This window comes from Phyllostomus hastatus, unplaced genomic scaffold (genome assembly GCF_019186645.2).
Source record: "Phyllostomus hastatus isolate PE091 unplaced genomic scaffold, TTU_PhHast_1.1 phas_contig_80, whole genome shotgun sequence".
Taxonomy (NCBI): Eukaryota; Metazoa; Chordata; class Mammalia; order Chiroptera; family Phyllostomidae; genus Phyllostomus; species Phyllostomus hastatus.
This window is the reverse complement of record NW_025333960.1, coordinates 6,222,447-6,242,492: the sequence shown is the minus strand read 5'-3', so window position 1 is coordinate 6,242,492 and position 20,046 is coordinate 6,222,447. Positions and strand designations below refer to the sequence as shown.

General features: G+C 37.6%; 1 protein-coding gene and 1 pseudogene across 1 annotated transcript in view; both read right to left on the bottom strand.

Annotated features, from left to right (window-relative positions):
* Positions 1-20,046, bottom strand: part of AFG3L2 (AFG3 like matrix AAA peptidase subunit 2) — a 43,534-nt gene that overhangs the window by 11,435 nt on the left and 12,053 nt on the right. Inside the window, exons 6-14 of the mRNA XM_045849611.1 lie at positions 19,820-19,894; positions 16,066-16,190; positions 13,495-13,768; positions 12,025-12,162; positions 9,050-9,203; positions 7,812-7,919; positions 7,595-7,720; positions 5,632-5,742; positions 2,168-2,283 (exon numbers count right to left, since the gene is read on the bottom strand). Of these exons, the coding sequence (XP_045705567.1) occupies positions 2,168-2,283; positions 5,632-5,742; positions 7,595-7,720; positions 7,812-7,919; positions 9,050-9,203; positions 12,025-12,162; positions 13,495-13,768; positions 16,066-16,190; positions 19,820-19,894 (1,227 nt within the window). The remainder of the gene's footprint in view (positions 1-2,167; positions 2,284-5,631; positions 5,743-7,594; positions 7,721-7,811; positions 7,920-9,049; positions 9,204-12,024; positions 12,163-13,494; positions 13,769-16,065; positions 16,191-19,819; positions 19,895-20,046) is intronic.
* Positions 4,714-4,854, bottom strand: LOC123826498 (annotated as a pseudogene).

Here is a 20,046-nt window from a genome sequence, read left to right as displayed (position 1 = left end):
CATTTGTCTTGGGAAATATCTATGAGGGGATCTTTGGTCATATGGAAGCATTTATAAGAAACTGCTACATTGTTCCTCAAAATGACCATTTCACATTTCTATCAGCAATGTATGAGAATTCCAGTTGCTCCACATTCTTACCAACCCTTAAGGACCAACATTAACATTGTAACCATTCAGAATCTCCTTATGGTTTAATTTGCATTACACGGATGACTATATTGGGTATTTTATGTGCTTACTATCTATTCATATACCACCTTTTGTGAAGTAGTCTTTTGCAGTTTACTGGGTTTTACTAAGTTGCTTGTTTTGTTATTATTGAGTTTTAAGAGTTCTTTGTATATTCTAAATACAAGTCCTTTTTCATGTGTGTACTGCAAATATTTTCAAAGTGTGTGGCTTGCCTTTCATTTTCTTAATGGTGTCTTCCAAAGACAAACAGTTTTTAATTTTGGTTTGCAGGTCAGCGCTCAACCCACTGAGCCACATCAGCCAGGTACAGTTTTTAATTTTGATTAGATCCTATTTATCAAATGTTTTTGTAGTTCATGGTTTTTGTGTCTTCAGAAATTTCTGGCTACCCAAAGTTACAAAGACCTTTTCCTAAGTTTTCTTCTAGAAGTGTTATAGTTTTAGCTTTTATGACCTATTTACAAATTATTTTTTTGCATATGACATAAGGGTCAACATTTACTTTTTTTTTCATATAAACACTGAGCTACCAGAACCACTTAAGACAATCCTCCCCACCTTCAATTACCTTGGTATCTCTGTTAAAAGAAATCAATGAATCAATTACTTGTGAAGGTCATCTTCTAGACTCTATTCCATCTCACTGGTCTATGTGTTAGTCCTCTCACCAATACTAGTCTTCATACTGTAGCTGTATACAAAGTCTAAAATCGGTTAGTGTAATCCCTTCGACTTAATTAACTATTCTAGTTGATACCTGCAATTCCATATAAATTCCATGTCAATTTCTACAAAAACAGTCTGCTATGATTATGATAGAGATTGCACGGAAATGACAGAACAATTTGGGGAGAACCAACATCACAATATTCCATGAACATGGTATATCTCTACTTTTATTTAGGTCTTAATCCTTCAATGCACAGGTCCTATAAAAACAGGGTGGAGAAAAGTAGGTTTACTATTGTTCATATGGAAAATAATATGATAATAAATAAAAGAATAAACCCTGTTTCACATACTAACTGTGAATCTACTTCTGCCCATCCCATATTTTGATAAAATCACTCCTATGTATTTCATGTTTATGATGCTATTATAAATAAATCTGGATTATTAAAATTTCATCTTCCAATTGTTCACTGCTATACATAGAAATACAATTGATCTCTGTATATGGACCTTAAATTCTACAGCCTTGCTAACTTACTAGTTCTAGTGTGCACTTTTAAAATGTTTTGTGTGCACTTTTAGGCTGTCTCCTCTGTGGTTCCCTTGCTTCAGTGGACCCCCCTAAATTTCCCATTGTCCTAATAAAACAAGCCAATTATGCTACTTCCTGTCGTCCGTGCTGCACCAGTTTGGGAATACACTCAGTTGAAAATGCAGAAAATTTAAGTCTCACTTGGTGCACCCCTGTCTCTTTGGTCTCTGCTTACTTTCCCAGGCTCTCTGAGATATCCCTTGGTGTGCACAGTTTAGCAGTCAGCCAAGGAATTGGGCAGTTTCTACTTGGTTTTGGGTCTCACCCCTCTATAGCTTTCTTGATTCTAGGATTTTCTTGTTAAATTTCCAATTTTCTTCATATCCTGAACTTTCCCCTCTGCCACCTTGTAAGTCCAGCATTTCCCACCTCTGGCTGTCGAAGCCCTCAGGTAAAAAAGTCACAAGCACCCAATTCTAACTCACTACAGCTGTTACTTTTTAAAAGTAAACTCTCCTCAGGTTTGGTCTGCTTTGGGAAACTTTTCAGTCCCTTTCAATGGTAGTTTTCTTTCCAAAACTTCATAGCTTATCCATGGGAGGGTTTGTATAACCGCTTTATCCCACTGTTACTACCAGATGTTCTTGCTAAATTTCTTTAAATTTAAACATCTCATCTATTTATCCTATGAGGGAGTGCAATCTTCCCCTCAAGTGATTGCTCACACAATCACGTGGCTTGCCTACTCTTCAACATAACCTGCTTTACCTTTAGAAGTGGGTCTGCATGTTCCAGATACCAGCCAGCAACCGCATGACCTGCCTCATGGTATGCCACAGTTTTCTTCTCTTCAGGCTGCAGAACTTGGGTTTTTTTCTCTAAGCCTGACAAAAATAAAAAACCAACACCACTGTGTTAGTGACACTGACATAAAAAGACAGTTATCCAATACTATACAGTCCCTTATCTAAAAGGTAATTTAGAAATTAGGATGCTTTGACAATCGAAAAATGATCAAAGTCAGAATAAAAGTAAAGGATCAATTTCAAAACAGATCCAACTACAGCAAAATGCATTCACTACCCCTACCCTAAGGCATACTTTTTCCCTAATTTTACCACTATTTGGAGCCACATATATTATTTTAGGATATAAACAGAAATGACAAATTAAATTCAGCATTTAAGTCAACTTAAAACATATATAATTCACCCTGGCTGGCACTCAGTGGATTGAGTGCCAGCCTGTGAACCAAAGGGTTGCTGGTTCGATTCCCAGTCATGGCACATGCCTGGCTTGTGGGCCAGGTCCTCAGAAGGGGGAGCATAAGAAGCAACTACACACTTTCTTTCTCCCTCCCTTCTTCCTCCCTTCCTCTCTCTAAAAACAAATAAATAAAATCTTAAAAAAATACACACACACACACACACACACTATATTCATAGAAAACAGTCTGGAAAGAGCTCAGTCTAGGTATTCAGAATTACCAAGCACTGGGAAAGCAATGATGCTTGCCATGATAAACTGCCTGTTCTCTCTTCCTTTCTTTTTTTTAAAGATTTTATTTATTTATTTTTAGAGAGGGAAGGGAGGGAGAAAGAGAGAGAGAGAGAAACATCAATGTGCGGTTGCTGGGGGCCATGGCCTGCAACCCAGGCATGTGCTCTGACTGGGAATCGAACCTGTGATACTTTGGTTCGCAGCCTGCGCTCAATCCGCTGAGCTATGCCAGCCAGGGCTCTGTTCTCTCTTCTTGATGGAAGAGAGGTGGTTAGGCCAATGTTGCAGTACCCAGCATACCCAACAAACAGCCCAAGGGGGTTCTAAGAGCCAGACAAAGGAGCAACAGGGTAGACCAGAGAAGATAAACCCCAAGAAGCCTGTGGTGGGCCTATAGGTCAACCACAGAGCTGAAGGGCCCCTAATCTGTGCACAATTCTTCTCTGGCTTGGATAAAGGTCAATGCTGAACCTCATATGCACCTTTGTAATGTAGAAACTAATGACACAGTTTGTACTAATACAATTCATTACACCTTGACAAAAGTAGCTTTGTTGTGTTCAAGACATAACTCATCTGAGAGAATTTATTAACTGATAACATATTAAGGAGTCTAGAAGATTTAAAAAAAGAGAGAGAATACTATGTTACCAATGATACAACATAAGGCAAGTATTTGTATACCACAAGTGGAAAGTATATACAAGGGTGGGACGTTATAAAGGGTGTGTTAACAAGCCCTCTGTTTTACAAAGACAAGGAGTTCTTGTTTACCTGAGAAAACAAAATTTCCCCCATAGTTTATCATAGGAATTTTTCATTTTTAGTATATTATCACAGAACAAAGGCTACCCATGGCTAGTTTACAGTGGATGAACTGTGAACAGGTAAGGATCCACCCCCTCAGAGCAGGGCCTCCAACTCTATTTACCAGCAGCCCTGTTTTCACAGTCCCACTTTGTACTAAGCACTGATAGCATCCCCTTGACTTAAAAAGGCACCAATATGCAGTTTTCACATTTCTATAGTGATTTACTTCATTTAATTCCATCCACACCTCTGTCATTTTATATTTTTTCTTTTCATTAACAAATTTTAGAATAAGTGGTTGGTAGTCACTCATTCAATAGTTACTTAAAAACCTAACCCAGATTGAGCACATTGCTATCGTAGCTCTAGAACCTCACTGGAATCTTCATTAATTTGGCTTCATACTCTCCCCTCAATTCAAACTGTCATGTCAGAAGTCACCAAGAACAGTCTCACTGCCAAATCCAAAGGTCATTCTTCCTCACATCCCCACATCATTTGATCCTGCTGCCAACTCTTCCTTAATAAACATGTGTTTGCCCTTGTCTCCCTTCTCCTCCAACCTCCTGAATCTTCTTTGACAGTACTTCTTCCTTGTCTTATTTGTGGGTGCACCTTCTGGGTCTGTAAGCACATAAGCTTTGGTGACTTCACTGACTCACATTTCACCTCTCTGCTACATCTGACAATGCTTACTAGGTGAGTCCCTGTCCCCGCTACAAGGCACCTGCTCCCTGAGTCCTCTTACCCACCTTCACACGCCAGGAACCACAGTCTATACCACTGTAGTATTACAGAATTCCACATGAACACCCTGCTCCATCTCAAACCCAGCATACCTCATTTTCTGCCAAACTAGCTGCATTAGAGAACCCCATTCTTCCTATAGCCTGTCAAGCTGTCCTTTTTTTTTGTTGCCTACTTCCATCAGAACTGCCCATGCTAAAGCCTGCTACCTCACATGAATGACTGCAAAGTTCTGTCTCCAAATGCTTCTCTCTTCTTCAGAGACAGATCATTTTCCTAAACTATCATTAATTATATTACTCAGTGGCTCAGGAAAAAAAAAACCCACATCTGTTCAATATTGGCCACAGGACATTTTAATAACGAACTACAGAAATGATCCCTGAAAGCATAGTCTTACACAGGACACTTTAAAAAGTCCTTGAGCTTAATATTCAAGGCTTTCTAAAATCTGGACTTAACTTTTTTCAGCTGTGCTTTACTTCCTACAGGAACTTGAGTCTGACCAGTTCACTTTCCCTCTATGAAACACAGGGTGTATGTAACACTATCTCCAAAGCGTCTTCTGTTCATGCCACTGTCACACAGTACCCAATCTGTCTATTGAATCCAGTTTAAACTCCACCTCCTCTGTGTAGCCCTAACTGTAGTCTTTTCTCTCCTTTGAATGACCAAGTTTTTGAATTGCTAACTATGCTTCTATGAGTATTAAGTTGTAAGATCTCTAGAAAGTAAGGAAAACAATTATGTGCATCTCCACTATACTGGCAAGGTGAGCATTTCCTGGTTAAACAGTCATTAGAGCTGTTTATCCATCAGCTATATTTAACATAGAGCACATTTAATTCATTTTTGGAAATAGGAAGGTTGTGAGCATTTATAAAAAAAAAATAGATTGGTATAGTTCAGAGGAAGACATCTCGCTGCTTGCTGCCCATGCAGGAGTGGCAGCATGTGAGCTGCCACCTCAGACTCACCCAACTCCTACATCATCCATCTCCAAGGGAGGGAAGGGGGTTGCAGCACCAAAGGAACATAGCAGGTGCATGGTAAGCCCCACAGCTAGGGAGATATACTTTTTTTTTGGCTTCTAGATCTTGCCAAAAAAAGAGAAATCCCTGGCCTCAAATTCATCTTCTCAGCTTTGTGACTTGAGTTACATTCAGATGCCTTACCACCAATCACCCTTTCAATTGCTTGTTCAAAGTGTTTCTGGTTTATGGAATCTGAAAGGTGTCTTGCAGCAATCAAAGCAGCTTCATTACAGACATTAGCCACATCAGCTCCTGCAAAATGAATATACAGAATAGCTCACCCACCAAATATGCATGCTCAAACAAATTAGTCACACATTGTGGACAACCAAATCCATAGTCAATCTCTCAACCAGCAGACTGGATTAGGGTTTTATGTAAATTTAATTCAGTCTGATTCACAATAACCCCAAGATATTCTAGCACTCAATAAGAGCCTGGTAATATCCTGGCACTTTAAAACTGAGGGGCAAGTATTAGTAGTAAATAAATTATTACAGGCAAATATTTACCTTTACATACAATATTGCTCATATAGTAGCAAACAAAGATAATATTTAAACATGCCCATTAATTAACTTGGTTCTATTCTGTGAACTAAGAAGTTCTGGGATGGTGACTTATGTGGCTATTACACAATATGCTGAAATATAATAAAAAACATTAAGCATTAAAATAACCTAGTGTGTTAAAACCAAAGTTTCACAACTTGCCAAATGCTTTCTAGAGCCATAAGGTTCTTCAAATTAATTTTTCAGACAAAGTCTATGGACACAATGCATGTGTTCAACAAACAAACAGTAAAATGCTATAAATTACAAAGTCCAAAAACACAAAGCAAGTAAAAAGTTAGGACCCGTGAGACATTTAAGATGTTTATCTTCCTCTCACAATATACTTGTATACTTTTCAAATGTTCCTTTTTATTTCATTTTGTGTTTGGAAGAGGGAGATAGGGAATAGGAAGTGTCGTATTTTATATTTAAAAACTCTCAGAATAAGCACATTAAAAGATGCTCTACATCACCGGTCATTAGAGAAATACACATCAAAACCTTGAGATACCACTTCATACCCACTAGGATGGCTACTGTCAAAAAGACAGACAATAACAAGTGTTGACAAGTGTGAAGAAACTGGAACCCTCATACATTGCTGGAGGGAATGTAAAATGGTGCAGCCACTATGGAAAACAATTTGGCAGTGCCGAAAAACATGATTCAACAATTCCACTTCTAAGTATATAACCAAGACAAATGAAAACATATGTCCATATAAAAATCTGTACATGGATGTTAATAGCAGCATTATTCACAATAGCTAAAAGAAACAACTAAATGCCCATCAACTGATGAATGGATAGTTATGTGGTATATCCATATTGTGGAGTATTATTCAACTACAAAAAATGAAAGCTTGACACATGCTACAACACGGATGAACTCTGAGAACATTATGCTACATAGGCAAAGCCAGGCACAAAAGATCACGTTATACAATTCTATCTATATGAGACTAAAATAGAAAAATCTATAGACAAAAAGTAGATTAGATTAGGAGTAGATTAGAAAAGGAGATTAGATTAGATTAGATTAGGGCTAGAACTGGAGGGAGTGGCTGCTCATGTATTCTTTTGGGGTGATGAACATGTTTTTAAATTATAGTGACTGGCTGCATAACTGTATTTACTAAATATACTAAGAACCACTGAATTGTACTCTTTAAACACAGGTGAATTTGATGGTATGTTAATTTTATCTCAACAGGGTTGTTTTTTTAAAACCTAAATATTTTCTATAACATTTATGGATAAAATGCTATGTTGTCAAGGAATTTGTCACAAATGATCCAGATAGGGAAGAGGGTGAAGGTATAGATAAGGTTGAACATAAATTAACAATTGCTCCTACAGCTAGCTAATGGGTACAAAGGAATTCATTACACTATTTTCTCAACTTCTGCTATGTTTGAAATTTCTCATAATAAAAAAGTAAAAATATACACACAGGAAGCCCCAAGATGAGAGGCAACAAAGTGAACTGGTACCTTGCAACTATCATTGATTTAAAGAACTTATAAACAGAACAGATTATGTTCCACTCACCTGAAAACCCTGGAGTTAAAGATGCAAGTTTTCTTGCCAGTTTCTCCTTTTCCAAAGTACTGTCCAGTTTTAGTGGTCTGAGGTGAACTTTGAAAATAGAGGCTCTTCCTTTTATGTCTGGTGGTCCTTGAGAAATTATTTTTAAGGAAACAAAAGTCACGGTTAAACAGTGACATCCTCATGAAAACTAGACAAAGTTCAATGAAAATCATCTTACCAATAAAGATTTGCCTATCAAAGCGCCCTGGCCTCATCAGTGCAGGATCTAGGATATCCGGTCGATTGGTGCCTGCCAAAATGACTACATTTGTTGTTGTGTTAAAACCTGAAACGACAATACCAAAGACACAATCATTATTAGGTAACATAAGGCAGAAAGTAACCATGTACCTGAGAAGAAATATGAACACTACACATATACTGCTACTTAAAACTTTTTTCAATTTATTATCTAATGCCTTAAGTCACAAACATAAATGTTTTACTATTCCTATGTCCTTAATGATACTAGTCATAATTTTAAGAATCAATTTTTAAGACAAATGATCAAAGATTTTAATTAATTTAACTAGAAATTCAGATTATGTTATCAATTTTAAGAATGTCTATAATCAGTAAGATTAAATTTGCAAATGACGTCTCTAAACTCCCTGGGCCATGGGATAGCCCACTGCATATTTGAAGACAGATCTCAACCTCCACGTCCAACCACTTCTCCCAGCTCCACTTGCTCAGTTTTATTGGCCATTTCTCAAATGTCAAGGCCATGGCTGCAGAGCCTGTACCTTCAGGACCTTGGCACTGAAAGAGCTCAGATACTAATTTCCCCCATATATGAGTCTCTGATTTAAACATGTGGTACTACATGTGGACTGACCACCAGAGTGGAAAAGGAGTGCTACCTACTGATTCTAGATACAATACCCACTCAGTAATGTAAACTGGTTCAATACTTGTCACTGTACCTCCCCTTTCTGAATACCCAACAGCATCCATATATCTTATAGCACAAAGGACCCGGCACATCCTAAGGTTTGGCTTTCTTAAATAAAAGGAAAAGCCAACTAACATAGAAAGACTACTATTAGTAAAAGAGTATTCACGATTTGTCAAATTCATATGTGGTTACACATGGGTTTCCCTGATGCTTCAGAATCATAAATAGTTTTGAGAATAAGACTATAAATCTTCTGAGTCATTTCACCAATTTTCCTCTTATTCAACACCAGGTACAAATACCATCTTAACACTAGTATTAAATTATGGCAGGCTGACAGGAAAGAATATTTTGCTATTATTTACACTGGTATAAAAGAGCATTTTTAAAAGGCGTTTTAGAAACACTTTTTTTGGGGGGGGGAGGTTAATATGAGCATAAGGATTCTCCTTTAAGATATAATATATAAAAAACAATTAGACAATGTAGTTTAAAATACAAAAGACTCATATATTCACCATCCATTTCCACAAGCAATTGATTAAGTGTATTCTCCTGTTCACTCTGCCCCCCAAAGTTGCCTCTTCCTCTCTTCCTTCCTACAGCATCTATTTCATCGATGAAGAGAATGCAAGGGGCATTCTTCCGAGCGAGGGCAAATAAGTCTCGAACCTGGATAAAAACATAAACACTAGAGTCACTTGACAAATGAATTATTATTTATTCTCCTAATAAAAAAAACAAACATCAAGTTTCCTTCCCCACAGGAAGGCAATCCTTTTGGATTAAACACTGTACAGTAAATATTTTGGGAGTTACACACAGCCAAGAAGTGAAGTGGCATGTAACTTTGTGGGTAACTGACTTAAGGTGAGCAAATATTGTTTTTATAACCTCATAAATTACTGTGTATGTAATAAACACTAACAATATCTTCTACTTTTATAGCATCAAATTAATAATACATATCTTTAGCCTACAAAAAGATAACACAGTAGCACTATAAACTTTACATTCCCAGTTTAAAAGTTCAAACTACTCTGAGATTCACATTTCATGCCTGAGGCCATTATTAACAGAGACTTACTAAAAAATCTAGGCAACACTTACACAGAAAGTAAAGGCATGACCCACCCAAGTCCACCCAGCAATCGACCCAGAGCCTCTGACAGTGTTCTGCCCTCAGCTCTGCTGCCAACAAGAGCAGTTGTGAGGCCGCTCCACCCACATTCTGTCCCACAAAGCATGCCCCTCAGGCTACTTGTGGTGGGTGGGTTGAAGAAGGAATAGCTCTCCCCGTGCCTCACTATCAGTGAGAGAGTTCAGGGTCTTACCCTATCAACCTACCCCTATGGAGAGAGCCAGAGACCAACTCCCTATGCCTCATATCCCTTTTACTTCCCTCACCTGAAGTCCAAGTCTCCCATCATCCTCCCAGGCCTGGACTTCTGAAATATTTATGCCTACATTCTCTCAGCACATCCCTTAACATAACTCATCTCCCTCCAATACAGTATGTCCTCCCCTCTGAACTACAGATCTGTGATCAACAGTCCTCCACCCTCTCAAGCTCTTCCCTGAATAATTATTTCATCTCCTTGCCTAAACTGAAATTTAGCTGTCCCTGCAAAGCTCTCAACTAGAAGATTTTCCATCTTTCCCTCCAGATCAGCTAGAGACTGGGGTCCACTTCACACCCCAAAATAATTTCACTGAAAAACCCCCTGCACACTGAGGCTCCTGCTATGTGGCAGGCATTCTAGTTGTCCACTAGCCTAATTCCCTACTCCTCCACTCAATTCCCCCACCAGGAACAATTTTCTTAGTGATTTCCACACTCATGTGGGTCTTGGTCTTTCAGTTCCCTGACCCACCTCTTCACTCACCTTTCCCTCCACTCTGACATGACTAGCACTGCTATGGTCCCCTCTAAACAGCCAGCTCCAAGCACTCTAGTCTCTGACCATCCATTCTCCTGACCATCTGGCCTGCCCACATACTCAAGCACCTTCCACAACCAATTCATCTACTTTTTAGCTCTCCATCCCATTAGGCCCATTGCTTTCTCTCCATCCATAGCTTCTCTTTGGTCTTCAATTCCCTCTGTGCCCATATTAGATTCCATGACCCATTATTATAAAAACTTTCCCATACTCTCCTATTTTTCTAAGACTTACCTGCCTTACAAAAGCCATATGAATCTACCATCTCCACCTATCATAATTCACCTATTGTAAGATGCCAATAATGGTTAAGACCTATCATCATCACTCTACTTGCCACTGAAAAAGAAAAAAAATGCTGCCAAATGATAGCACAACACTTTGTTACTGATTATAAATTGTATCCTGATATTTAGAAAAGTAATTGTGAGAGCACTCTGCATTTCTATAGTGCTTAAAAAGAAAAGGTCAACATCTTAGACATTGGTAAAATACACAAGAGTAAAAACTTAAGTGTTTCTTTAAAAATTATTCCACACTCACACTTCCTGATTTCAAAACTTACTACAAAACAACAATAATGAAGATGGTGTGATACTGGCATAGAGATAAATATATAGGTCAGCGAGGTAGAATTGAGAGTCCAGAAATAAATCCATCTACCTATGGTCAAGGATGCCAATATCATTCAATGGGGAAAGAACAGTCTTTTTAACAAATGGTGTTGGGAAAACTGGACACAGACTGTAGAAGAGTACAGTTGGACCCTTATACCACACCATATTTACTCAAAATGGATCATATTAATTTGAAATGGATCACAGATCTAAAGGAAACAGCTAAAACTACAAAACTCTTAGCAGAAAATGCAAAAGTAAATATTTACGACCTTGATTTGGCAATAGATTCTTAGTTGGCAATAAAAGCACAAGCAACAAAAGAAAAGAGCAAATACACTGGACTTTTTCAAAATTTAAAACTTCGGTGTTTCACTATCAAGAAAGTGAAGACAACTCAAAGAATGGAGAAAAATATTTATAAATCATATATCTGACTTATGTCCAGAATATATAAAGAGCTCTTACTACTCAACAACAAAAAGAGAATCCAATTAACAGACTGCAGTGTTGATCAGGGTGGGGAAGGTGGGGTAACGTTATAGGCCTTACTGAGGCTTTGCCCTGGAAGTGTTCAAGGCAGTGACTGGTAAGGGGCCACTCTGCAGTATTCCAGGGCACAGGGCCATCTTTACTAAATCCCCATTTCAGAGGAATAAAGGAGGAGGAGGAGGAAGCTGCACTACCAGAATAAAACAAAAGGCCCTGGCTGGTGTGGTTCAGTGGACTGAGCATCAGCCTGGGAACCAAAAGGTCGCCGGTTTGATCCCCAATAAGGGCACATGCCTGGGTTGCAGGCCATGTCACCAGTGGCGGGTGAGCAAGAGGCAACTGATCCATGTATCTCTCACACATTGATTTTCTCTCCCTCCCTTCCCCTCTCTCTAAAAGTAAAACAATTTTAAAAACTTAAAAAACAAAACAAAGACTTACTCTAGCTGGACCCACACCAACAAACATCTCTAAAAATTCGGATCCACTAACAGTGATGAAAGGGACGTTAGCTTCTCCAGCTGTGGCCTTAGCTAGCAGTGTTTTCCCGGTGCCTGGAGGACCAGTGAGAATGGCACCCTTCAGATACAAAAAAGAGAAAGTATATTTAACTAGGATTTCAGAAGTGAACTGCATATCCATAGACAATTCCTAGGTATAAATCTGGATAAATTTTAGTGATATACATTAAATATTTCTTAAACATTTGAAGTATGGTAGAATACTCTTATATTAGTAAGAAGAGGAAGAAAAGGATTATTAGAGACTATACTGTTTTTAAAAATTTGGTCAGAATATGAAATCTTAAATATTTCCCTTATCAGTTTTTAGTGTTTACCTAAGTAATTCAAGGAGACACAAACATCACAATCTCAATTTACATTCTGCTTATTTTCTTCCCTGTGAAGTTTCACAAATGAAGTAAAAAACCTAATACGATAAACTTAAAAAGGAAAAAATGTGTTTGCTTAAACACTATAACTATTTAAATTGTAGAAATGCTCAAATACAACGTGTACGAACTTAACTGCAATGTATATGAACTTAAGTAAGTTCATAGCAAATTATAAAAATGGCTATTTATCCATTTAGGTAGGACATAAAATCAAGGAAATGATGGTTCCTCTTGCAAAGAATTCCTTTAAAATAAACTGTATTAATAGATTTTTAGAAGAATTAGTTAAAATTTTTTATTCATTTAGTTAATGACTGAGGTGGGACCTGGGAGTACACGGATCAGTGAAGCCAGCCCATCACTAGCAGTGGTCACAAAGCTGTCTGCTGGGAGGAAGGCAAGAATTAGTGCTGTCTGGCTCTGCTCCACCAAGTGCTGTGCCATGCATCTCAGTGACAAGCCCAAGCAGAGCATGTATTCATACCTGCTAAAGGAGGGACAACTGGGTGATGACAGGGCACTATGGCTAAGAAGTAGGGAGTCTAAATCAGACTGGAGGAAGAAGGAAAGCAACTCAAAGAAGGCTTCCAAGGGGAGAAAACACAAATCTTTTGGGACTCTACCCACTACATGCAAGAGCACACATGTACACAGACCATTAACCCAAAAAGACTCGAGTTAAGCAAAGACTAGAAAGTTAGCATAGAGGCTGGTGTGGCTCAGTTGGTTGAATCTCGTCCCACAAAGTGAAGTCACTGGTTCAATTCCCAATCCTGGGTTGTAGCCCAGGCACAGCTGGAGCACATGTGAGAGATGGCCCATTGATGTTTCCCTCCCTCTCTTCTTGTCTCTAAGACTAAATAAAATCTTAAAAAACAAAAAAAGATGAAGGAGGAAAATAACTACTTTGTAATGAGTAATTAGACTTTGTAAAATTATAATTTCAGAGATTAAGAAAGAATTAAAAAGATTTTGAGTTAATGAATTGAAAATAATCTTCTGAAAGTTTATTTTACCTTTGGGATTTTTGCTCCTAGGTCTTGATACTGCTTTGGGTTTTTCAAGAAATTCACAAATTCCATTATCTCTAGCTTGGCCTCCTCACAGCCAGCCACATCTTTGAACTTCACATCTATTTCATCCTTTAAGACCTTGGCAGTGGTTTCTCCAACACTGAAGAGTCCACCCATCCCTCGGCCTGTTCGACCAATACCAGCAGGCCCTCTCCGTATGGTGTACAGTAAGAAAGCAATGATGAGCACCGTGGGCAACATGCTCAAGAGGAATGAACTAAAAAGGGAATCACACACAATAGCAACATACTTTTAAGACTGTTCATCTTTGGCTTTTTAAGTGTTTTGCAAGATATACTTTTTGATAACTGCTTAGGATAATTGCATACATTTTATTATATATTTTTATAAAACCTGAATGCTCTAATATTTTAGCTGAGGCACAAGGAGAAGCTTCGTGTCACTATCACTGAAGCAAAAAGCACAGAGATCAAAGAAAACCCTGTTCTTAACATGTATTAATATTTTATCCTTATCCCAATATCTACCACTTATGTACAGTGCAAACCTAATTGTGATTTACTATCATTACAGCTGAGTTTCAAAGAAATTTCTTTTGAATTATTCACTTAAAATTTTAACATAATCCTGATATTAGCCTGCATAGAAATTCCAGTTCTCTTACTGGAATGCCTCAACTTTTTCTCAAGAGGTTTCTTCCAAATATCAAATACTTGCTAAGTTAACCACATATCAGTTTCAAAAGTCCAATATATATTTCTTACATTTAGTATTGGCAGATACAAGCATTTACATATTGAAATTCATACCATTTTACTATAAATTACTTTTTCTTTCTCCTTCATATTACAGTTAAGGCTTTTTGTTTTTTTTTAAAGATTTTATTTATTTATTTATTTATTTATTTTTTAGAGAGGGAAGGGAGGGAGGCGGGGGGGGGGAGAGAGAGAGAGAGAGATAGAGAGAGAGAGAGAGAGAGAGAGAAACATCAATGTGCAGTTGCTGGGGGTTATGGCCTGCAACCCAGGAATGTACCCTGGCTGGGAATCAAACCTGGGACACTTTGGTTCCCAGCCCGTGCTCAATCCACTGAGCTACGCCAGCCAGGGCCAGTTAAGGTTTTATTATTGATTTATTTTCAAAATTGTGCATGTACTTTAAGATTGTAAAGGGGCTATTATGAAATCTTGAAGGAATGGCATCAAAATTGCTAAAAGTGTTTATTTCTGGGTATTGACATTATAGATGCTTTTTTACTTTCTTTATATTTTCTTAGTTTTCAACAGAGACCATGTATTGCCTGTTTGACAGACTTTATATTGAGTTTTCAGATAAGGATATAAGATTTTTAGTGGCCAACTGCTTATGGAGTAGCAATATTAACTATTGTGCTATTTATGCTTTTCCAGTGGTAATGAGTGCTGCACAGGCTTCTCCATCCTGCTTGTGCAGAACTGTTCTGCCCTCCACCTTGTGTCTGTTAGAAGGATGTACTTGGGAATGGCTTAAAGCCTGGAGACGCCTTCTGCCTTTTATCTGTTTGTCTTAGGTCAAAAACAAAACAAGTATCAGGATTTACTTCCCAATTTTTCATTTTTTACAATATTTTAAATGCTCCTACAGAAGGCAGCAAGAACCATGAAAAATTTACATTTGGTTTCTTTCTTGAGAAAAAAAATATTCACTGACAACAAAAATTTAAAGAATGATACAATAAATTTTTTTGTAATGTTTCAGCACCAGCCCATAGAATTAAACAATTATATGATAGCCTTAGGGGCTGAGATCTTTATCATATGTGAGACAATTTCAATAGCTATCTAAATCCAAATACTGCAACTAAATTGCAGGTTTACACAAACCAGGATTCAAAAAAGTCCCTAAAACTGAGCAACACTAACTGCTCAATTAACATACCAACTCTCTGTTTTTCTGCTCTTTCACACACAGAAAAACTAAGATCAACTAAAACTCTAAAGCAAGGCATACCCCTGTGTTCAATGCAAATGGGGCAACAGCCAGGTTGTTGAGTGTGCCCAGATGACCACTCAAAGGCAATATAGTTCCCAAGGAAGTTTAAAGACAAGTAACTTGAAATCAATGGGCCCTTCTTAAAAGATTCAGACTTGTAAGTGGGCTGTTTTTAAAGACACATAACCCCTAAGGGAAGCAGCAACTCTGAAAAGAGAGGAAGAAAAATTACTTAAAAATCTTGGAAAACTCTGAAATAGTAATGTGAATACAATTAAAAGGTGGAAACACCACACTTGAACACAATGGAGCTCTTCATGCAAAAATTCTACTAAAAGAGCATTGGACATTAATACCCTAAACCACTGCTTAATCATGATAAATATAAATTTATAGAAAATCAATTAGTTTCTAGCAAAAACAAGTAAATTACCAATGTTTTTTTAAAAAGCTGGCCAAATTAAAAAAGACCTATTTGACAATGTAATGTGAAACCTGCCAGTTGGTGATAGAATAGAATACACAGTGAACGAGAGAACACAGCAGTTTTCAACATGTATATGTATTTTTACTGCTTCTTACCCATCACTTTCAGCAATGTAGACGACAGGGACCCGATTCTCCCCTTCTATGCCCAATTCCTGCTGTAAAGTTTCCAGATTCCGCTCAAAGGTGTCCACACTGCCAATATTAAACCAGACGTATTGCTATAAAAACAGAGAAACAAAATATCCTAAGAATGAAGGGGAAAGGAAAGAGTTTAATTCACTAAACAGTTCAATGTTTAAAGAATTTTTCAGAAATACTGAAAATGTAAGAATTAAAAAACCCAACAATAATAAAAGACTAGTTTTAATGATATGGTTATTAAATTTCACTCAGTGAGAATATCTGGCAATCCTTGGCAAATAAGCATTTCTCTAGCAATATTCCTCAGTAGTTCTAAAACTGGAAATTCAAAAGTATAAGAAAAACTATTTGAATACACAATCCTTTTTATAAATAAATATGCCCCATTTACCTCTTCTCTACTTCCCAGTTATTTCTCAGCTACCTATTCCCAAACTGAAAGCTATCGTGACACAGTAATAACAACCAAAGTTTATCGAGCACTTACTAAATGTCAGCATTGTTCTAAGCCTTTTATATATATTAACTCATTCAATCTTCACAGCCACTCTAAGAAGTAGGTACTATCACCAGGGTGACTATCAAATCTCAACATTAGTAGGCTTCCTCACGTCACCCTGTTACCCTTCTATTTATTCAATCTGGTGAGTTATTGAGGCCCTAGGGAGAAACACGTGAAGGGCCCGAAGCAATGGCTATTTGACCCCAGCATAGAAGTATTCCATATTGTGCTATATCGGCCCTGACTATTACTGACTTCATGTCACAGATGAGAGAGCAACAGGTGTTATTTCATTTGCCCATGATTACACATCTAATAGTAAAAGGCTGAATCTGAACCCAAGCAGTCTGGCTTCAGAGCCACCGACCATAAACACCTTATCATACTACCTCTCTTATGTCACGAAAACACTAACCATTAACAACTCACATTTATGAAGTTTTACTTATATAACAGACCCTGTTCTGGCACTCTGCAAGTATTAGCCACATTTTACAGAACGAAAAGACTGTTCATCCTTTAACATGCAATTGCTTTAAAAAAATATCTTCAAAATCAAAATAAGAAGCCTAGGATATAAAACTTGGACAACTCGGAAGTGTACACAGAAGAGAGTAACATATCATCCCACATTCCTCCCACCAATCAGTGTTTCTGAGTATCTCCAGTATCTCTCTCCACATATCTAAAAACGAAAGATGAACCCTGACTGAGTAGCTGAGTTGATCAGAGTGTTGTCCATTAGGTTGAGGGTTCAGTCTCTGGTCAGAGCACATACAAGAAGCACATACAATGAATGCATAAGTAAGTGGAACAACAAATCGATGTTTCTCCCCCCACCCCTTCCTCTCTTTCTAAAATCAATCAATAAATAAAAACAAAAGCAAAAGATGGAGAGTAAGTTTTGTAATATAACAGTAATTCTTGGTAAGCTGTTCAGACAAAACTACAACATTCCTGTGGTTACACCTCAAAACATTTCAATAATAGATTAACCACATGTAATTGACAATTCCTAACTTAGAATCTATTACTGAGCAATATGCTAAATGCAGGACTCACACCAGAGAATCAGGGTGGACCAAGACCAGCAGTATGGAGATTCTGGGGTCAAAGTCTCCATTAAGACCCCCTGGGGATGGATTCCAGTGCTCCAGGTGATTCTTATGCATCCTGAAGTTTGAAAACCACCACTGACTTTCACAATTCTCCTTTAAGCACTAGGCCCTAAAACAGTATAATTGTTGTTCCCATTTTTACAGATAAAGAAACCGAGGTTTAAAGGAGTTAGACATACAGCCAGTAAAGAACAGAGTTGATGTGAAGCCAAATCTGTCATATTCCAAAGGCTGTGCTGAACAAATACAGCATAGTAATTAATGCTGCTACTCTACAAGTAGTGGGACACTAAAAATCTTAGATCCATTTCTGAAAGTTCAATATAAAGTCTGTCAGACAAGTAATAAAACTAAGAAAATAAAAAGCTTCTATAATCTCAACACTCAGATACACACTATTAGCAATTTTAATGCCATGCTTTCAAAATTTCATAATACCCCCTTCATAATGGAAGTACACGCACAATTTTGAAATCAATATAAAACCTTAACTGTCATATTGAAGAGAAAGAAAAAGTAATTTATTTTATTTTTTTTTAAGATTTTATTTATTTATTTTTAGAGAGGGAAGGGAGGGAGATAGAGAGAGAGAAACATCAATGTGCAGTTGCTGGGGGTCATGGCCTGCAACCCAGGCATGTACCCTGGCTGGGAATCGAACCTGCGACACTTTGGTTCGCAGCCCACGCTCTATCCACTGAGCTACGCCAGCCAGGGCAGAAGAAGTAATTTATAATAAAATGGTACAAATTTCAATAGGTAAATGATTGTGCTTGCCAATACTAAATGTAAAACTTGCCCTCTGGGGAGGGTACTGCCCACTGACAGCCACTGCTCCAGGAGGGAAGAGATTAAAGCTCAGGGAAATGAGGAGCGCTAGTGTTAACCAGGGGCCTAATGTGGACACTTATCTATTTCTAATTTTTGGCTCTATAAACAATGTTTTGGAGGACATCCTTAAGTATAGACATCTTTACATGCATCCTTATTATTTCCCTAGGATTATTTCTGAAGCAAAATTACTCAGTGTATGCATACTTTCAAAACTCCTGATATATATATATATATATATATATATATATATATATATATATATATATATATATATACTGCTTAATTGTCTTCTTGAAAAGAGTGCCAATTTAATTACCAACACTAAAAGTCTGAGGGATAGTTCTAAAGAAAAAAAGTAACATAGTTATTAATGAACATTTCACCGTAAGGAGAAAAACACAGGAAAAAAATTAAGACAAATAACTTTCCTAAAATAACTAAAACACCAGAGTCATATGGCTTCACGAATATTCTTATATTTACTGATGTTTACCAGACAGAGAAAGATGGTCACCATCAGTTCTAGCTTTCCTTAAAATACTGCCCTATCCAGGCAGGGTTACCAGGAAATGGTGAAACAAACTCATGCTCTAAGAGAAGGGAAGCAGCCTGGAAAAAGGTCTGACACTGATGGAGAGGGTAAGACTGCAAGACACTGAGGGACTAGGAATGGGCGGGAGATGGGAGTCAGGGCCAGGAGAGGACAGGGATTCACCTAGGAACCTCACCTGCCTCTTTCTTCCCTTCCCCCCATGATCTCCTGAAGCCAGTCCTGAGTCTCCGGAATAGAGTTCAAATGGTTGGACAGGAAATAAAAATTATTTTAAAAACAGGAAAAAATGGAAATTAATATATCACAAAACAGTTGGGAGACATGAACAGAATGCTTCTTAAACTAATTTGGCAAAAAGCTGTCTCCAGATAAGCAATTCAGATTATAACATATTTTTGCTAACCAAGCAATTGTTTTCTAAGTCTTGAAAAATCAGACAATACTGGAATACCAAACACTGGGATTTCACTCATTGTTTCCTAAATACAAAACCAAAATGATTACTAAAACCAAACCAAAACAAAAAACACTGACCCAATCTTCACATCACAACATGCACATTCTCACCTATGGTGGTGAAGATTACAACTGCCACACTGCCCATGCTGGTATGTCCAGTGTCTAAAGCTACTGCAATGTGAGGGAATGTCTGAAAACTTAATTTACAGCTAATTCACACCAAATAATAAAATCATTTACCCCATCAACAGGAGTTTTTCCTGGTGTAAAAGTCACTCGAACAAAACGCTTGTTGACGACTTCCAATCTGTCTACCTGGAATTTTCAAAAGTTAAATATTCAAACATAAATTTACAGAAAAGACCTGAGATATTCTTTTAAGCTTACTTAAAATATTTATCATATTTCAGACATACAAAGAATAATAATGAATAGCATAAGGATGCACCATGTTGCCGACTCTGGCT